This window comes from Schistocerca nitens, chromosome 2 (genome assembly GCF_023898315.1).
Source record: "Schistocerca nitens isolate TAMUIC-IGC-003100 chromosome 2, iqSchNite1.1, whole genome shotgun sequence".
Lineage (NCBI taxonomy): Eukaryota > Metazoa > Arthropoda > Insecta > Orthoptera > Acrididae > Schistocerca > Schistocerca nitens.
Genome location: NC_064615.1, coordinates 935,844,087 through 935,865,896, shown reverse-complemented (window position 1 = coordinate 935,865,896; position 21,810 = coordinate 935,844,087). Strand labels below are relative to the sequence as shown.

General features: G+C 46.2%; 1 protein-coding gene across 1 annotated transcript in view; it reads left to right on the top strand.

The window, feature by feature from the left end:
• Window positions 1–21,810, top strand: part of LOC126235458 (high-affinity choline transporter 1-like) — a 402,761-nt gene that overhangs the window by 220,496 nt on the left and 160,455 nt on the right. The window contains exon 4 of the mRNA XM_049944181.1: window positions 18,867–19,022. Coding sequence (XP_049800138.1) covers window positions 18,867–19,022 — 156 coding nt within the window. The remainder of the gene's footprint in view (window positions 1–18,866; window positions 19,023–21,810) is intronic.

Genomic DNA, 21,810 nt, shown 5'->3' with positions numbered 1-21,810 from the left:
GGTGGACATGTTTCCCAAGGCTAGATGCATACTTCTGTTGATCCATTGTACCCTCCATTGTGAAGAAATCATCCAGGGAATTTCACGAAAACATTCCCCGAGCCTTAACGCTCCCTCCTCCGACCTGGACCTTTCTTATTTTTGATAATAAGTTGTAGGGGACTGATGACATCAGATGTTAAGTCCCATAGTGCTCAGAGCCATTTCGAAACAGTTTGTGACGCATGGACGACGACATGTGGAAGTCTGGATCTGGCCGTGATTCTTCCACGGGTAGCTGAAGCAACTAAGACTACCGCTAGCGTACAGCGGGAAATCCGGGTTCGAGTCCCAGTTCGGTATAAATTTTCATTGTTGTCATTCCAATATGCAGCCGATGGCGGTTCAGATTTGCGAATACATTTCCTGTAAATCCGAGGAGTTCGACGGCCAGGGAAGTACGGTAAACTCATGATAATGCTCTTCGAACCACGAACGCACACTGTGAGCTGTGTGACACGTTGCATTCTCCTGCTGGAAGCTGCCATCTTGCCGAGGAAAAACGAATTGTATGTAGGGGTGGACATGTTTCCCAAGGCTAGATGCATACTTCTGTTGATCCATTGTACCCTCCATTGTGAAGAAATCATCCAGGGAATTTCACGAAAACATTCCCCGAGCCTTAACGTTCCCTCCTACGACCTGGACCTTTCTTATTTTTGATAATAAGTTGTAGGGGACTGATGACCTCAGATGTTAAGTCCCATAGTGCTCAGAGCCATTTCGAAACAGTTTGTGACGCATGGACGACGACATGTGGAAGTCTGGATCTGGCCGTGATTCGTCCACGGGTAGCTGAAGCAACTAAGACTACCGCTAGCGTACAGCGGGAAATCCGGGTTCGAGTCCCAGTTCGGTATAAATTTTCATTGTTGTCATTCCAATATGCAGCCGATGGCGGTTCAGATTTGCGAATACATTTCCTGTAAATCCGAGGAGTTCGACGGCCAGGGAAGTACGGTAAACTCATGATAATGCTCTTCGAACCACGAACGCACACTGTGAGCTGTGTGACACGTTGCATTCTCCTGCTGGAAGCTGCCATCTTGCCGAGGAAAAACGAATTGTATGTAGGGGTGGACATGTTTCCCAAGGCTAGATGCATACTTCTGTTGATCCATTGTACCCTCCATTGTGAAGAAATCATCCAGGGAATTTCACGAAAACATTCCCCGAGCCTTAACGCTCCCTCCTACGACCTGGACCTTTCTTATTTTTGATAATAAGTTGTAGGGGACTGATGACCTCAGATGTTAAGTCCCATAGTGCTCAGAGCCATTTCGAAACAGTTTGTGACGCATGGACGACGACATGTGGAAGTCTGGATCTGGCCGTGATTCGTCCACGGGTAGCTGAAGCAACTAAGACTACCGCTAGCGTACAGCGGGAAATCCGGGTTCGAGTCCCAGTTCGGTATAAATTTTCATTGTTGTCATTCCAATATGCAGCCGATGGCGGTTCAGATTTGCGAATACATTTCCTGTAAATCCGAAGAGTTCGACGGCCAGGGAAGTACGGTAAACTCATGATAATGCTCTTCGAACCACGAACGCACACTGTGAGCTGTGTGACACGTTGCATTCTCCTGCTGGAAGCTGCCATCTTGCCGAGGAAAAACGAATTGTATGTAGGGGTGGACATGTTTCCCAAGGCTAGATGCATACTTCTGTTGATCCATTGTACCCTCCATTGTGAAGAAATCATCCAGGGAATTTCACGAAAACATTCCCCGAGCCTTAACGCTCCCTCCTCCGACCTGGACCTTTCATATTTTTGATAATAAGTTGTAGGGGACTGATGACCTCAGATGTTAAGTCCCATAGTGCTCAGAGCCATTTCGAAACAGTTTGTGACGCATGGACGACGACATGTGGAAGTCTGGATCTGGCCGTGATTCGTCCACGGGTAGCTGAAGCAACTAAGACTACCGCTAGCGTACAGCGGGAAATCCGGGTTCGAGTCCCAGTTCGGTATAAATTTTCATTGTGGTCATTCCAATATGCAGCCGATGGCGGTTCAGATTTGCGAATACATTTCCTGTAAATCCGAAGAGTTCGACGGCCAGGGAAGTACGGTAAACTCATGATAATGCTCTTCGAACCACGAACGCACACTGTGAGCTGTGTGACACGTTGCATTCTCCTGCTGGAAGCTGCCATCTTGCCGAGGAAAAACGAATTGTATGTAGGGGTGGACATGTTTCCCAAGGCTAGATGCATACTTCTGTTGATCCATTGTACCCTCCATTGTGAAGAAATCATCCAGGGAATTTCACGAAAACATTCCCCGAGCCTTAACGCTCCCTCCTCCGACCTGGACCTTTCCGACGATTGTTGCAGCGTATCTTTTTTCAGACGTTTCACACCGAAGGAGTAAAAATTGTGATTCGTCTTAAAAGGCCACCTGTCTCCACTCAGTGTACGTCTAGTTGCGGTATTGGTGTGCAAATTCCAGGCTTCGTCGCCGATGAACATTTTGTAAGGCGTCGTCGCCAGTTCTGTGAAGGGCTCGTCGCTACTGCTGTGGAGGCCGAGTCGCCACTGTTGTTACGGTAGCCCGAGTTTGTGTGATCGTGAAACGGCTTCTGGTGCAGTAGACCGCTAACACAATTTCTCCCTGCCACTATTACACAGCTATGCCCCAGGGTCGGCTAACAGGATAGGAAAACGGAGGTTCTACAACACTGCAACAAATTAGCAACACAGTCACGCAAAGGAGTTAAAAAGGTTTACTTATCTTTATGACTTATTGAATAATCAAGTCTGAAACAGTGCTTGTAATACACTACTGGCCAATAAAATTGCTGCATCGCGAATATGATGTGCTACAGACGCGAAATTTAACCGACTGGAAGAAGATGCTATGATATGCAAATGATAAGCTTTTCAGAGCATTTACACAAGGTTGGTGCCGGTGGTGACACCTACAACGTGCTGACATGAGGAAAGTTTTCAATCGATTTCTCATACACAAACAGCAGTTGACCGGCGTTGCCTGGTGAAACGTTGTTGTGAAGCCTCGTGTAAGGAGGAGAAATGCGCACCATCACGTTTCCGACTTTGATAAATGTCGGATTATAGCCTATCGCGATTGTGGTTTATCGTATCGCGATATTGCAGTTCGCGTTGGTCGAGATCCAATGACTGTTAGCAGAATATGTAATCGGTGGGTTCAGTAGGGTAATACGGAACGCCGTGCTGGATCCCAACGGCCTCGTATCACTAGCAGTCGAGATGACAGGCATCTTATCCACATGGCTAAAACGTATCGTGCAGCCACGTCTCGATCCCTGAGTCAACACATGGGGACATTTGCAAAACAACAACCATCTGCACGAACAGTTCGACGACGTTTGCAGCAGCATGAACTATGAGCTCGGAGACATGGCTGCGGTTACCCTTGACGCTGCATCACAGACAGGAGCGCCTGCGATGATGTAGTCAACGACGAACCTTGGAGCACGAATGGAAAAACGTCATTTTTTCGGATGAATCCAGGTTCTGTTTACAGCATCATGATGGTCGCATCCGTGTTTGGCGACATCGCGGTGAACGCACATTGGAAGCGTGTATTCGTCATCGCCATACTGGCGTATTACCCGGCGTGATGGTATGGGGTGCCATTGGTTACACGTGTCGGTCACCTCTTGTTCGCATTGACGGCACTTTGAACAGTGGACGTTACATTTCAGATGTGTTACGACCCGTTGCTCTACCCTTCATTCGATTCCTGCGAAACCCTACATTTCAGCAGGATAATGCACGTCCGCATGTTGCAGGTCCTGTACGGGCCTTTCTGGATATCGAAAATGTTTGACTGCTGCCCTGGCCAGTGGCCGAGCAACTGGCTCGTCACAATACGCCAGTTACTACTCTTGATGAACTATGATATCGTGTTGAAGCTGCATAGGCAGCTGTACCTGTACACGCCAATCAAGCTCTGTTTGACTCAATTCCCAAGCGTCTCAAGTCCGTTATTACGGCCAGGGGTGGTTGTACTGGGTACTGATCTCTCAGGACCTATGCACCCAATCTGCGTGAAAATGTAATCACATGTCAGTTCTAGTATATTATTTTTGCCCAATGAATACCCTTTTATCTGTATTTCTTCTTGGTGTAGCAATTTTAATGGTCAGTAGTGTATAACACAATGAAGCCCTCAATGGTAAGAGCAAATAATCTTAGGTAAACTTGACAGTACATAGAAAACGCAATTCACAACAACTATCTGTTCACTTCTAAGAGTTCACTAAACGACGTTCCCTGTCTTAATCAGCCCTGGACGATGTTTTATAACCAAGTTGGCAAGAATTGCTCTTCTATCTTCCGAGTAGGCTTCTGTCCGTTGTCGTCCGGTCATTGGCGGATTATGCTCGGCTGGCAATTGGACGAGGCGAAGTCAATATCTTCATCCTCAGCGCCCCCTGTGGCGCTGGTTGAACTCGCGCAAGTGGCGATTCTCTATGCCACTGGCACCAGCTCGCATCTTTGCGCGTATGGTGCCTTTGACCTGGCTGTGTCTTGTGCGGACGTCACAGTAAAACAGAGGTCAGTATGGGTGCACGTACCAGGCGCTTGCTGCGGAAAACCATACGCTGCATTTCGCTGAACGCTCACTGAGGAGACGCTGTTGGAAGCCTCCTTGGTTCATCTGGGCGCTCAGTTGCTCAACAGCTGCAGGTCTAGTCGCCCCTACACATCTCCACAGCATTCGTTCACCATTGTCACCTAGGGCCCGTGTTGTACCACAACTGCCTCGGCAGGCGCCGGTTTTGGATAGCGCCATTCTGCGACGCACAGTATACTTTAACAATAGCGGCAAGCAAACAGTTTTCACACTTAGCAGTTTCGGAAATGCTTCCATCCTTCGCCCGAAAGCCAATGACAGTGCCCCTTTAGACATCAGATAAATCGCTCCGTTCCCGCAGTACGACGACTGCACTGTTTTTCGCGTCCCCTGGACATGCTTTATATACCGTCCATTGCTAGTGCTGCCACCTGCCCTCTGCGAGTTGTTTTGCACGTTGACGTCGTACATAGGAGGTGGTCACATTAATGTGACTGAACCGTTTAGTTTCATGCAAGTGCGGGAAGAAATGGACCCAGAAAAAAATGGTTCAAGTGGCTCTGAGCACTATGGGACTCAACTGCTGACGTCATTAGTCCCCTAGAACTTAGAACTAGTTAAACCTAACTAACCTAAGGACATCACAAACATCCATGCCCGAGGCAGGATTCGAACCTGCGACCGTAGCGGTCTTGCGGTTCCAGACTGCAGCGCCTTTAACCGCACGGCCACTTCGGCCGGCTAAATGGACCCAGAAAGATATGGTGAAAGGAAATGGTTTTCCTTACGCAGCCAAACTGCATAGGACACAATCCATTGAAGAGTGAAATTTATTTTATTTATGACTGTTACTAGTTCAGCGAGGTATGTAGGAGAGTATCTGTGAAGCTCAAAAGGAATGACAAAGGTATTGGCAGAATTAAGGCTGTGTATGCAGGACAGAGTCGTTGCAGAATAGCTCCGTCCTACGATCATTGCACCTGAAACTCAACGTTCTGAGTTCGAGTGCCGGCCCAGCACAGAGCTTTAACATTTCACGAAGTTAAGAGTGCACACTCCGCTGCAGAGTGAAAGATTCGTTGTAGAAGTTTCTGAGGAATTACACCGTCTCGATTAGACTTGCTATTATTCATACTAAAGATTTCTAGTGTTAATAGGGGTCTCCATTGTTGTCTTTCACAATTTCACGACTCAGCTCCTGAACGTGTCGCAGCATTCCGCGTTGCAAAAAGTGAGAATTGAAGCTTTTAACAGGTTGTCACAATAATTTGAATGTACAGCATATCTTTAGGCAGCTATTTTTTGTGCACGCCGAATGGTAGCTATGACGGCAAATTTTCTCCGTTTATAATAATTTATACTTATGCTCCACGTCGAAGTTGCAGCGAATCATTGTAATGCATGCTGCGTTTTGATTTACTGCTTCGCTAAACAAAAAATGTAACAAAATATTTTAAATATAATGCTGTATCTAAAGTAATTTGTTGGCTTGGTTGTTTTGTAAGCTGATATGAAATATTTCTTCGGCTATTTTTTTTCATTTATTTTTTATCAGTCTTCTCACTGGCTTGTTGCAGTCCGGTACATCTTCCTCTGCCGTGCCAATCTCTTCATCACAGCGCTTGCGCCCAGCGTCCTCAATTATTTGTTCGATGTGTTTCAATTTCTATCTGTCCTGCAGTTTTTACCCTGTACAGCTTCTTCTAGTACCTCGAAAGTTATTTCCTGATGTCTTAATCCATGTCCTATCTTCTCGTCAGTGATCTCCATATGGTTCTTTCCCAGCTGATTTTGCGGATAGTGTACTCATTTCTTAACTTATCAGTCCTCGTAATTGTATCCTTCTATAACAGAACATCTCAACCACTTCCACTTTTTTTTTCTTTTTTCCAACAGCTCACTAGTTCACTTTCATACAGCGCGGCGCTCTAAACGTTACATACTCAGAAACTTCATATTCAAATTAATGCCGATGTTTTATAATAACCTATTAGATAAAAATGACCGTCGAATATGTAGAAATTAGAATATAAACGAAGAGAAGCGAACTAATGCCGTATTGTAACCGCTGGAGAGCACGGCCATGGAACAGTGTCCAGGTAATAGAAAAGGAACTGGAATCACTCAACAGAGGAAAGTCCACGGGACCTGACGGGATACCAGTTCGATTCTACACAGAGTACGCGAAAGAACTTGCCCCCATTCTAACAGCCGTATACCGCAAGTCTCTAGAGGAACGGTAGGTTCCAAATGATTGGAAAAGAGCACAAGTAGTCAAAGTCTTCAAGAAGGGTCGTCGAGCAGATGCGCAAAACTATAGACCTATATCTCTGACGTCGATCTGTTGTAGAATTTTAGAACATGTTTTTTGCTGGCGTATCATGTCGTTTCCGGAAACCCAGAATCTACTCTGTAGGAATCAACATGGATTCCGGAAACAGCGATTGTGTGAGACCCAACTCGCTTTATTTGTTCATGAGACCTAGAAAATGTTAGATACAGGCTCCCAGGTAGATGCCATCTTCCTTGACTTCCGGAAGTTCAAAAAATGGCTCTGAGCACTATGGGACTTAACTTCTAAGGTCATCAGTCCCCTAGAACTTAGAACTACTTAAACCTAACTAACCTAAGGACATCACACACATACATGCCCGAGGCAGGATTTGAACCTGCGACCGTAGCGGTCGCGCAGTTCCAGACTGTAGCGCCTAGAACCGCTCGGCCACACCGGCCGACGACTTCCGGAAGGCGTTCGATACAGTTCCGCACTGTCGCCTGATAAACAAAGTAAGAGCCTACGGAATTTCTGACTAGCTGTGTGGCTGGGTTGAAGAGTTTTTAGCAAACAGAACACAGCATGTTGTTCTCACTGGAGAGACGTCTAAAGACGTTAAAGTAACCTCTGGCGTGCCACAGGGGAGTGTTATGGGACCATTGCTCTTCAAAATATATATAAATGACCTAGTAGATAGTGTCGGAAGTTCCATGCGGCTTTTCGCGGATGATGCTGTATTATACAGAGATGTTGCAGCATTAGAAAATTGTAGTGAAATGCAGGAAGATCTGCAGCGGATAGGCACTTGGTGCAGGGAGTGGCAACTGATCTTTAACATAGACAAATGTAACGTATTGCGAATACATAGAAAGAAAGATCCTTTATTGTATGATTATATGATAGCGGAACATACACTGGTAGCAGTTACTTCTGTAAAATAACTGGGAGTATTTGTGCGGAAGGATTTGAAGTGGAATGATCATATAAAATTGTTGGTAAGGCGGGTGCCAGGTTGAGATTCATTGGGAGAGTCCTTTGAAAATGTAGTCCATCAACAAAGGAGGTGGCTTACAAAACACTCGTTCGACCTATACTTGAGTATTGCTCATCAGTGTGGGATCCGTACCAGGTCGGGTTGACAGAGGAGATAGAGAAGATCCAAAGAAGAGCGGCGCGTTTCGTCACAGGGTTATTTGGTAAGCGTGACAGCGTTACGGAGATGTTTAGCAAACTCAAGTGGCAGTCTCTGCAAGAGAGGCGCTCTGCATCGCGGTGTAGCTTGCTGTCCAGGTTTAGAGAGGGTGCGTTTCTGGATGAGGTATCGAATATATTGCTTCCTCCTACTTGTACCTCCCGAGGAGATCACGAATGTAAAATTAGAGAGATTCGAGCTCGCACGAAGGCTTTCCGGCAGTCGTTCTTCCCGCGAACCATACGCGACTGGAACAGGAAAGGGAGGTAATGACAGTCGCACGTAAAGTGCCCTCCGCCACACACCGTTGGGTGGCTTGCGGAGTATAAATGTAGATGTAGAACTGCATCACGTCTCGTACTCTCTGGTCAAATTATTCATGTCTACCTTATTACAACATTGCCCCGCGAGTGTGACCAAGTTCAAAGAATGGTTCAAATGGCTCTGAGCACTATGGGACTTAACATCTATGGTCATCAGTCCCCTAGAACTTAGAACTACTTAAACCTAACTAACCTAAGGACATCACAAAACACCCAGTCATCACGAGGCAGAGAAAATCCCTGACCCCGCCGGGAATCGATCGAACCTGGGAACCCGGGCGCGGGAAGCGAGAACGCTACCGCACGACCACGAGCTGCGGACTGTGACCAAGTCTCTGAAATTCTAGAGAACTATTTTTCCTGGTCATTCGGTATCTGTAATCTAAGCCTGAAGGGTGTTATGTTATCGTGGTGACTGATGATGTTAGTAACCGTGCTAAAAAACGGTTCAAATGGCTCTAAGCACTATGAGACTTAACATCTGAGGTCATCAGTCCCCTAGACTTAGAACTACTTAAACGTAACTAACCTAAGGACCTCACACACAGCCATGCCCGAGGTAGGATAAGAACTTGCGACCGTAGTAGCAGCGCGGTTCCGGACTGAAGCGCCTAGAACTGCTCGGCCACAGCGGCCGCCCGTGCTCACAAATTGCTATCGTATCATTAAACATTCGGCATGTGCTGCTAGGTAAAGGTACCCTCTGGACGCTTCCATGCACTACTGTCTTCATCTAAAGGCAGCTATGTTGGACCTGAATAGTTTCCAATATCATCTACTCACCTTTCATTACGTCAAGCCAATGCACTTTTTTAATCTCTTACGACCCAACAAAAAAATTCCCTGATCCGTCTACTATCCGTTCGCCTAACAACCTGTCAAGGCCACCTGCTTCCATTTCATTTGAATTACGATCATAACACCGTCTTCTCCCTCACTTGTTCTCTGAGCCACTTTTTTAATTTTTTTGATCTGCCCAGATATGCAGGGCGATCAAAAAAGTTCCCGTTCGAAGGCACCGCTAACCCCATGACGATAAGTCGGTGCTTGTATACCCCCATCAGAGTCGCGCTGTGTTGCATAGACACTGCAGCAACGCCCTCAAACGGAAACATTTTGATCGCTCTCCCCGAGACGAAAAACTACACAGCACAATGAGTAACTGTTAGTTGTTGAATGTTTTTCTCAATGACATTTCATGTATCATGGTTTTCTATTCGTGGTTTTAGTTTATCGGCTTTGAATTATTGACTTTAATGGCAAAGAGTATAGTGTCATCAACGAAAGGAAAGTAATCTAGATGTGTCCCATTAACACACTTCCTTTTTTCGCTTTGCCGTTTTAAAGATCTTAAATTTTCCTGTACGACTGCTAGGAATTGTTTTGTTGTTATTAAATCTACTTTTGTGACTTTTGTTTTAATATGAATGTCTCAAAATGGTTCAAATGGCTCTAAGCACTATGGGACTTAACGTCTGAGCTCATCAGTCTCCTAGACTTAGAGCTACTTAAACCTAACTAACCGAAGGACATCACACACAACCATGCCCATGGCAAGATTCGAACCTGCGACCGAAGCAGCAGCGTGGTTCCGCACTGAAGCGCATAGAAACGCTCGGTCACAGCGGCCGGCATGAATTTATCACTTTTTATGATTTAAGTGTGATGGAAGCCGTAGTACCGATGTACGTCGGGATTTCAGAAAGTAAGTTACACACGCCATCCCGCGCTAAGACCATTGCGTAACAAGAGTGGCGTATTGTCAGAAGAGAGTACATATTTTGTTTTCTGCAGACACGGTTCTGCTGCGGTGCGGATAACTGGTGCATCACAGTGTGGGAGTGAAGTGGCGCAACAACTGGAAACCTGCTCCAAAGCTGAACTGCGTGGGACAGTACGATTCTTGCGGGAAAACGTGTAAATTGCACAAAGATTCCGTCTGAAATTATGGTGTTATAACGACAAATGAAACGTTGCGTCTAGCTATAGTGAAATAGTGACAACACTTTCACCAAGGCCGCACAGACGTGGAGTAATGCTGATCGGTAGGTCCAGATCTTGCACCATCCGATTTCCATTCTTTCCTGGAGGGAACGAGATTTCCCGACGATGATGATGTTCGCACAGCGGTTTTCGAACGGCTCTCTGAAAAAGGAGCGGACTCCTGTCGTCGTGAAATTTAAGGATTGGTGGAGCGTTCCGACCGTTATTTATAGAGTCCTAGCGACTAAGTTGGAGAAAAAAATATATCTGTGTTTCAAGTGTAGCGCACCATTCAATAAAAGTTACTTGGCCCGTCATAATAATGGGTAACATACTTTATGAAGTCCCCTCGTATAAATAATTACCACGTAGTCTATGCGTCTCCCTGTTGGGTTCAGAATCTGGTTTGGGTTTTACAATCTGGGATGAAAGTCTACAGCTGTCTGCCAGTGGATATCAGGCGGGAAACTGCAAATCTCAAAATAATTAAGGCCAAAGTACAAAGAAACCTCATTATCCATGCTTCCTATAATTTATATGAATGCTTGGACTCAGGAATGTAATTTCTGCGACTCTCTTAATACTTGTGTCAGATAGATCCTCAATTTACCAGTGTGCAGAAAGTTAACCGAGCTCTGAGCAAAGTTAACATACTTTCGTGCTAGCTGAATAGTATGGAAAGAGGTCTTTTTCTTTTTTCAAAGTATCTGTTTTTCTCGTAACGTACATTCCGGCCCGCCCCGCCGGCCGCGGTGGTCTAGCGGTTCTGGCGCTGCAGTCCGGAACCACGGGACTGCTACGGTCGCAGGTTCGAATCCTGCCTCGGGCATGGGTGTGTGTGATGTCCTTAGGTTAGTTAGGTTTAAGTAGTTCTAAGTTCTAGGGGACTTATGACCTAAGATGTTGAGTCCCATAGTGCTCAGAGCCATTTGAACCATTTTTGAACCGGCCCGCCCCCAGGGTACGAGATATGTTGCTCCCTGTTAAAGACGACAATTGCTCTTCGAGTGTCCGGCGTGTATGGTGTACCCTGTGAATGTGGCAGCATGTATATCGGACAAACAATTCGCACGGTTGCGGAGCGTTGTGCTGAGCACAAGCGCCATATAAAAAAACGGAGCTTGACACGTCGGCCATAGCGCAGCATTGCCTAGAAAACGGACATAAAACACAATTCGCAAATACGAAAGTGTCGGCTCATGCATTTACATATTGGGACTCCGTTATAAAGGAAGCGGCCGAGATTCGTTTAAACAACAATAATTTCAACAGAGACCAGGGGTACAAACTCAGGAGGGCATGGGGACGGGCGTTGGACATCGAGAGAAAGCAAAGACATATGCGCGACGCGGGAGTGGCAGTTTCAAATGTGGTTCCTGCCCCTGGCGCCACCTGACGTCGGGCAATAGCTCCGCTAGCTGCCCGGGTCGACTTAAGCGTCTATCTGATTGGCAGCTGATGATGTCACCATGCTTATGTAAGCGAGAAACCGTAGCAGCCCCAGAAGTCAGTGAAATCCTGACGCCGGCTGGAGTCGCCGTGCGGTTCTAGGCGCTACGGTCTGGAACCGCGCGACCGCTACGGTCGCAGGTTCGAATCCTGCCTCGGGCATGGATGTATGTGATGTCCTTAGGTTAGTTAGGTTTAATTAGTTCTAAGTTCTAGGCGACTGATGACCTCAGAAGTTAAGTCGCATAGTGCTCAGATCCATTTGAACCATTTGAAATCCTGACGACAATGGCGGTCATCGAAAGCTCGAGGATTTTATTCCAATTGACGCGGCTTTAAAGTCGAGAACGTTTTATTCATACGTACATTATCCGATGCAAAAAAAGGGAAGTACCCAGAAGACGTGGTCAGATTTCAGTGTAACTTCGCACGCTTACGCATCATCGACAGGTATGTAAATGAGTAGATTTACAATTGTGTGTGACATGTAGAGTGGCCACTGTTCTTCATGTTTAGTGTTGTTAGCAGTTGGTTGGATGTTAGGGGGCGCGAACAGCGTCAGATACTGAGAGGTCGCTGTGAAGGACAAGACGATGCCACCTTCCGGTGTCACACAGTGCTATCAGCATCGACAGAGTTTGAAGGATGGTTGAAATGGCTCTGAGCACAATGCGACTTAACTTCTGAGGTCATCAGTCGCCTAGAACTTAGAACTAATTAAACCTAACTAACCTAAGGACATCACACACATCCATGCCCGAGGCAGGATTCGAACCTGCGACCGTAGCGGTCGCGCGGTTCCAGACTGAAGCGCCTAGAACCGCTCGGCCACATCGGCCGGGCTTCCCAAATGCCTTCACAAAAGAAGACGAAGTAAATATCCAGACATCTTCAACTTTTGTGGTCCTGTCTTCCTCAGTTGCGTGTAATATTACGGTATATTGATAATTTTTATTTATGGACCGCCTGACAGCAACTGAATAAAACACAATTTTAGTGCCATACGCGTTTCGCCTTTATTTTCTGCAAGGCATCATCAGTGGCCTGGAATATGTACATATGTTAGCTATTTTATTTACATTTTTGTAACTGTGCCTATAGGTTATAAACAGTTCTGGTGGTTGGTATTTCCTATTAAGTAGTAATGTTTTGAACTGTACTTACAGGTTGCGTAGACAGTTTCTTACATATTACGCTCCTGTTGCATTTTTGGTGTTGTTCTTCTTCCTATGAACGCCAATTTGCTGTTTTTTCCACATTCCACAGCACTATGCACACAAATGCATACACGAACAGACCACAGATACTTCAATAGTTACACTCATAAGTTTGGCAGTAATATTCGATCTTTGGCAAAAACATTTGACAGTCGGCAACAGAAACCAAAACATTGCAATAAAACAAGCGTTCAGTGCATAGTGCTGTGGAATGTGGAAAAAACAGCAAATTGGCGTTCATAGGAAGAAGAACAACACCAAAAATGCAACAGGAGCGTAATATGTAAGAAACTGTCTACGCAACCTGTAAGTACAGTTCAAAACATTACTACTTAATAGGAAATACCAACCACCAGAACTGTTTATAACCTATAGGCACAGTGACAAAAATGTAAATAAAATAGCTAACATATGTACATATTCCAGGCCACTGAAGATGCCTTGCAGAAAATAAAGGCGAAACGCGTATGGCACTAAAATTGTGTTTTATTCAGTTGCTGTCAGGCAGTCAATAAATAAAAATTATCAATATACCGTAAATATCCAGAATTTGAATCAAGAACAGCTGCCAACATGAGTAACGTAGAAGTAAATATCCTCGGAGTAGTAAAGCAACGTAAATCATTTAATAAAAGCAAGTCTTCTGGCCCAGTCTGTATACCAATTAGGTTCCTTTCAGAGTAAGCTGATGCATTACTTCCATACTCAACAATCATATACAACCGTTCACTCGACGCAAGATCCGTACCCAAAGACTGGAAAGATGCACAGGTGACACCAATATTCAAGAAAGGTAGTAGCAGTAATCCACTTACTTACAGTGTAAGTAGGCTGTTCAGGTTTTTATGTTGGTAACGTCACCTAGCACCCTGTATGAAAATCACTGACTGTGCTGAGTGCAGTCTGTGGCTGGTTTGCATTGTTGGAATTTGCTATTGTAGTGTTGGGCAGTTGGCTGTTAACAGCGCGTAGCGTTGCGCAGTTGGAGGTGAGCCGCCAGCAGTGGTGGATGTGGGGAGAGAAATGGCAGAATTTTGAGAGCGGACGATCTGGACGTGTGTCCATCAGCAAGAGTAAATTTGTAAGACTAGATGTCATTCACTGATATATATATTCATTTGCTAACTCTGCCTATCAGTAGTTAGTGCCTTCAGTAGTTAGAATCTTTTATTTAGTTAGCAGTATTGGCGCTCGCTGTATTGCAGTGGTTCGAGCAACGAAAAGTTTTGTGAGGTAAGTGATTCATGAAAGGTATAGGTTATTGTTAGTCAGGGCCATTCTTTTGTAAGGATTTTTGAAACTCAGATTGCGTTGCGCTAAAAATATTGTGTGTCAGTTTATTGATGATCTGAATAAGTAAAGAGAGAAATGTCTGTGCACGTTCAGTTCTGCTCAGCTGTTTGAAAATCAAATAATGTAAGAGGTTTATCAGCACAGTAATTTATAAATTTTTCTAAGGGGACGTTTCAACAGACCCATGTCATTAACGTCGATATGCAGCAGAACTTTGGAACTTATATTGTGTTCAAACATTATGAACTACTTCGAAGAAATCAGTCTATTAACACACAGTAAACATAGGTTCAGAAACCATCGTTCTTGTGACATACAACTAGCTCTTTATCCGCATGAAGTGCTGAGTGCTATTGACAAGGGATTTCAGATCGATTCCGTATTTCTGGATTTCCGGAAGGCTTTTGACAGTGTACCACACAAGCGGCTTGTAGTGAAATTGCGTGCTTATAGAATATAGTCTCAGTTATGTGACTGGATTTGTGGTTTCCTGTCAGAGTGGTCACAGTTCGTAGTAAATCACGGAAAGTCATCGAGTAAAACGGAAGTGATTTCTGGCATTCCCCAATGTAGTGTTATAGGCCCTTTGTTGTTCGTTATCTACATAAACGATTTGGGAGACAATCTGAGCAGCCGTCTTAGGTTGTTTGCATATGACGCTGTCGTTTATCGACTAAAAAAGTCATCAGAAGATAAAAAAAAATTGCAAAACGATTTAGAAAAGATATCTGAATGGTGCGAAAATTGATAGTTGGCCCTAAATAACGAAAAGTGTGAGGTCATCCACAAGACTGCTAAAAGGAATGCGTTAAACTTCGGTTAGACGATAAATCAGTCAAATCTGAAGGCCGTAAATTCAATTAAATATCTAGGAATTACAATTACGAAGAACTTAAATTGGAAGGAACAAATAGAAAATGTTGTGGGGAAGGCTAACAGGACTCCGTTTTATTGGCAGGACACTTAGAAAATGTAACAGATCTACTAAGGAGACTGCCTACAATAAGCTTGTCCGTCCACTTTTAGAATACTGCTGCGCGGTGTGGGATCCTTACCAGATAGGACTGACGGAGTACATCGAAAAAGTTCAAAGAAGGGCAGCACGTTTTGTATTACCGCGAAATATAGGAGAGGGTGTCACTGAAATGTTACAAGATTTGGGCTGGACATCATTAAAAGAAAGGCGTTTTTCGTGCGACGGAATCTTCTCACGAAATTCCAATCATCAACTTTCTCCTCCTAATGCGAAAATATTTTGTTGACACCGACCTACCTAGGGAGAAACGATCACCACGATAAAATAAGGGAAATCAGAACTCGTACGGAAAGTGTTCGTTGTTTCTGCGCGCTATACGAGATTGGAATGATAGAGAATTGTGAAGGTGGTTCGATGAACCCTCTTCCAGGCCCTTAAATGTGATTTGTAGAGTATCCATGTAGATGTAGAGGAAAAAAACACATTTTAATTTCCTCATGAAGATTAAAGTCTGGTGGTCTCGGTGACTGAAACGATCGGCAAATGATTCGGTCTGCTCCTGCGAGAGGCCGACAGCTAACTGCGCAAAAAGTTGTTGAAGAAGTTACTCTTGCCAAGGCTGAGAATCTTGGACGCAACGTGGGAACTCCAAGTAGTGCACATGCTGTGTCTCGACAGATGAACATTCCACGGTCCAACGTTCGTAAAGTGCTGCGAACAATTGTGAAATGGTATCCGTACAAGCTTCACATTACTCACCAACTTTTGCCACGTGTCGCAGCCATTCGAGTAAACTTCACTCTTACGTTTCTTGCAACGGTTGAAGTTGACATGTGGCCGTGGATCATTTTGTGGAGTGATAAAGCGCACTTTACGCTCACTTCCGCTCTGAACACTCATAACTGTAGCATTTGTGGATCGTCACCGACAACGAACGTTCATCAAGTGCCCGTCTATAGTGACCACGTTACTGTGTAATGTGGCTTCATGGCACAGTTCACGATTAACCCATTTTTCTTTGAGGAACTAGGACGCCAAAGACTAATTATATGCACCGTGAAGGGCACACGTTTCTGTGATCTACACTCCTGGAAATTGAAATAAGAACACCGTGAATTCATTGTCCCAGGAAGGGGAAACTTTATTGACACATTCCTGGGGTCAGATACATCACATGATCGCACTGACAGAACCACAGGCACATAGACACAGGCAACAGAGCATGCACAATGTCGGCACTAGTACAGTGTATATCTACCTTTCGCAGCAATGCATGCTGCTATTCTCCCATGGAGACGATCGTAGAGATGCTGGATGTAGTCCTGTGGAACGGCTTGCCATGCCATTTCCACCTGGCGCCTCAGTTGGACCAGCGTTCGTGCTGGACGTGCAGACCGCGTGAGACGACGCTTCATCCAGTCCCAAACATGCTCAATGGGGGACAGATCCGGAGATCTTGCTGGCCAGGGTAGTTGACTTACACCTTCTAGAGCACGTTGGGTGGCACGGGATACATGCGGACGTGCATTGTCCTGTTGGATCAGCAAGTTCCCTTGCCGGTCTAGGAATGGTAGAACGATGGGTTCGATGACGGTTTGGATGTACCGTGCACTATTCAGTGTCCCCTCGACGATCACCAGTGGTGTACGGCCAGTGTAGGAGATCGCTCCCCACACCATGATGCCGGGTGTTGGCCCTGTGTGCCTCGGTCGTATGCAGTCCTGATTGTGGCGCTCACCTGCACGGCGCCAAACACGCATACGACCATCATTGGCACCAAGGCAGAAGCGACTCTCATCGCTGAAGACGACACGTCTCCATTCGTCCCTCCATTCACGCCTGTCGCGACACCACTGGAGGCGGGCTGCACGATGTTGGGGCGTGAGCGGAAGACGGCCTAACGGTGTGCGAGACCGTAGCCCAGCTTCATGGAGACGGTTGCGAATGGTCCTCGCCGATACCCCAGGAGCAACAGTGTCCCTAATTTGCTGGGAAGTGGCGGTGCGGTCCCCTACAGCACTGCGTAGGATCCTACGGTCTTGGCGTGCATCCGTGCGTCGCTGCGGTCCGGTCCCAGGTCGACGGGCACGTGCACCTTCCGCCGACCACTGGCGACAACATCGATGTACTGTGGAGACCTCACGCCCCACGTGTTGAGCAATTCGGCGGTACGTCCACCCAGCCTCCCGCATGCCCGCTATACGCCCTCGCTCAAAGTCCGTCAACTGCACATACGGTTCATGTCCACGCTGTCGCGGCATGCTACCAGTGTTAAAGACTGCGATGGAGCTCCGTATGCCACGGAAAACTGGCTGACACTGACGGCGGCGGTGCACAAATGCTGCGCAGCTAGCGCCATTCGACGGCCAACACCGCGGTTCCTGGTGTGTCCGCTGTGCCGTGCGTGTGATCATTGCTTGTACAGCCCTCTCGCAGTGTCCGGAGCAAGTATGGTGGGTCTGACACACCGGTGTCAATGTGTTCTTTTTTCCATTTCCAGGAGTGTATTTCGCCAATATGTGATCCCTGGTGTGTGGGAAGAAGGGCTTTGGATTCAACTGTTTTCGTGTACGATGAAGCTCTATCTCACAATGCTCGTGAGGTCACTCGATTACTCCATGCCGGCCGGAGTGGCCGAGCGGTTCTAGGCGCTACAGTCTGGTACCGCACCACCGCTACGGTCGCAGGTTCGAATCCTGCCTCGGGCATGGGTGTGTGTGATGTTCTTAGGTTAGTTAGGTTTAAGTAGTTGTAAGGTCTAGGGGACTGATGACCTCAGAAGTCAAGTCCCATAGTGCTCAGAGCCATTTGAACCAACCATTACTCCATAATAAATTTGGAGAGAAGCGAATCAGTGAACAATCGTTTGAAACAGCATTACCATAAGATCATCATACATGCATCCTCTAAAGTGGAAATTAAAACGTGTTCCTTTCAATGGTTTATTCGTGATTTCTCTTCCGCATGTCCTTAAAAATATCTCCACAAAGGTTCATTGTCCTACGATCACTTGTTTTTCGTGGCGGCCGTCACAAGTAGCGAAAATTTAATTGTAACAAATCTGTATAATTTAAGTCGTTCCACATCCTGAAGACTCTGCTTCAGCCCCGCGAGATTAGCCGAGCGATCTAAGGCGCTGCGGTCATGGACTGTGCGGCTGGTGCCGGCGGAGGTTCGAGTCCTCCCTCGGGCATGGGTGTGTGTGTTTGTCCTTAGGATAATTTAGGCTAAGTAGTGTGTAAGCTTAGGGACTGATGACCTTAGCAGTTAAGTCCCATAAGATTTCACACACATTTGAACAAGACTCTGCTTCGTGATGACGTAACACGATTTGTGAATGAATGCTTGAATGAATGAATGAATGAACAGAATTTTTTCGTAAATATGCTCTCTGCAGTGCAATGCTATAATAGCACCTCTAAAATTGTTCACGGGCTCCAGTGCTTCTCTTTAAAATCAACCCATTCTTAATCCTGTTCTAAGTTTCGCCCCTGTTCTCTGTAGCTGGATAGGCGATGTACGTGACTGACTGGCGCTCTGCTGTGTGTGACAGGTGCGTTGCTGTTCGTGCGGCCGATGCGCGCCGCGCAGTACGTGACGATGCTGGACCCCCTGCAGCAGCGCTTCGGCAGCCGCGTGGGAGGACTGCTGTACATCCCCGCCGTGTGCGGGGACCTCTTCTGGGTGGGCGCCATCCTCAACGCGCTCGGTGAGTGCCGCCCGCCGCCGCTGCCAGAAAAACACCTGCTCGCAAGCTGGCCGCGTTCTGCGCGCGCGGCGGTTGCAGGCGTCTCAACTACAGCTTCAAATATCAACATTGCCCGCTTTCAACATTAACATTCACAAGGCCAATGTTTGCCGCTACGCTGGATGTCCGAAATCAACGAGTATATAATCATTGTCAATAATATAGCGACAGTCATTGAGAATTTGAAGCAATCAGGCACGGTGTTCCACAAGGATCGATTTTGGGTCCTGTGTTGCTCTTGAGGAACGCAAATGATCTTACACTTGCCGTTTCAGAAAATTCAAATTTTGTGCTTTTAGCAGATGATATAAGTGTCAAAAATAAAAAAAGTCCCCCCACTCAAAAGGAAGCTAATGAAATATTCGAAAAAAATTAACACATGGTTCAAAGCAAATGGATTATAATTGAATTTTTACCTGTCCGAAAGAACGGACACCATTTATATAATAAAAGAGATGACGGCCAAATATCCCTTCAGTACAGATGCACGCCAAGCTCTAACTTATATGGGAATCGGTGAGATGCTGCGAGTAATGAGGCTAAAGAGCTTTGTAGTGTGTGGTATAAGTGGAGAATTTGAGTGTGACAGGAGGCGTGCTACGTTAGTCCTTGCGGTTGTGGTGACCACTGCGTCCGGATATCATAGTGGTCAGTACATCTGCCTCGTAAGGAGGAGACCCAGGTTCGAGGTCTGGTTCGGCACAAGTTTTCAACTTGACCCATTGGTATAAATCAAAGCCCGCTGGAAGCTTACGTCTTTAATTCCTTTGTGTCTTCTTAATCCCTTGTTAATCTTCTGGACTACAGATAGTCCACAACCTGTATTAGAAAACGCACTAAATTAATAAAGCGCCTTGCTACAGCTATGTTTTTAGTATGCATAATTACTCCAGTAGGCGATTTAAAAATGGAGAAACTGGTTTATTCTGTATGCTTCCATTCATTAATTACGGGGAAATTCAAGTTACAGGTATTTTAAGAATACAGAAGCGTGTTACAAGAATTATGTCTGGTATTAGTTTTAGAACATCTTGCGGTACCAGAAACGTTAACTGAATGGGATAAAGAAACAGCAGAAACGCAAACGCCCTTTCTGTGAGCCCACGGACTACAATTCCATTCCAGGAATTATTCTGCTGGAACAGCTGAAGAAGGATTAACTTTAAACTATGAACCTCTGTTGGTCTCTTTGTGTTTTTCTGGTGACACAGATATACCGTTCCTGTTGTAAACACGTAGTTGCTTGCTTCCATTCGGGCAAATTCATAACCAAGCAGTCTTTTAGGCTTGTGAATGTTGAGCGAAGGCATTCAAAATGGTTCAAATGGCTCTGAGCACTATGGGACTTAACATCTGTGGTCATCAGTCCCCTAGAACTTAGAACTACTTAAACCTAACTAACCTAAGGACATCACACGCATCCATGCCCGAGGCAGGATTCGAACCTGCGACCGTAGCGGTCATGCGGTTCCAGACTGACGCGCCTAGAACCGCACGGCCACACCGGCCGGCTGCGAAGGCATTCAAGCAGGGGGACTCCACTCTGGAGAAGCAGAAGTTACAACATTTCGCTCATCTGCACCCAAACAAGCAAGGAACACCATCTCGCGGCGCCACTCGAAAGGAAACAACTATACTTAGTATGGCTCCGTGATTGTCACGGAAAACCCTCAGGTGGGACAGATCGTCTGCTCCCACCCCGAGGGAAGGAGGAGAAGAGAGAGCCTAGCCTATGAAACCCAGTATTTTCTGAACAGACAGTTCCTTTGTCGTCAATCACAGGTGTGCCGAACCTGTGACAGTCGGTTTCCGACCAGTGATGCAGGATTTTACATTTTCGCATCTCGTATCTCCGCAGTTAGCGCTAGCTGTACTGCACCTGTCGCAGGGATAAATTTTTTGTGGGTCCCTCTGTACCATTTACCTTCGTCTTAGATAGTTGTTTATGCTTAAAGACGGATATTACGTAGTTACTGAACTTTAGTATTTCTTTGTGTTAATGAATTCATCTAACGTTCCGAAGAACAACCTCAACCACTGAGTACGCAAGGAAAGTCCCTCGTTCCGGAAAGAGAACACTTCTCGCCGGCTTTAGTGAGACTCAGTTTCCTTTCTTGAATCCACACTGTCGCGGACCGGAGCGAGGCATGCAGAAAGCGAGTGAATTGGTTTCTAGAAGGACCGACAGGGATGTGGAGCCTTGTCATCTTCAGTGTCGTGGCCATCTTTGCTAGGTTTCTCGGTTGAGGATCCATGGCGTGAACAGTCCTATCGAGATAGTCCCACAGATTTTCGATTTCGATTAAATCCGCTGAGTTTGATGGCCAGGGGGGTATGGTAATCTTATCCTGGTGCTCGTCTAACCACGCATTGCACTGCGAGCCGTGTGACACTTTGCGCTGTCCTGCTGGTAGATGCGACAGTACGGAGGACGTAGTCCCCAAGGATAGATGTATACTTGAGTTGATGCATTGTGCCTTCCAGAATGCCAGGATCACGCAAGGATTGGCACGAAAACTTTCTCCAGACCATAACGTATGCAGGGTGTTTGCTTTTAAGCGAACCACGCCATACATGCCAAAGACCTTCCTAAAATCCCACCTGCCCCACTCAGTGGTCGTCCAGTAGTGGTATTGGCGTGCAAGTTCCAGCCTTCGTCGCCAATGAACAGCAATCAGCATGGTTGCTTGAAGCAGGTGCCTCCTAGGGGGGTCCATACGCAGCAAAGTTCGCTGAACGGTCGTTGAGG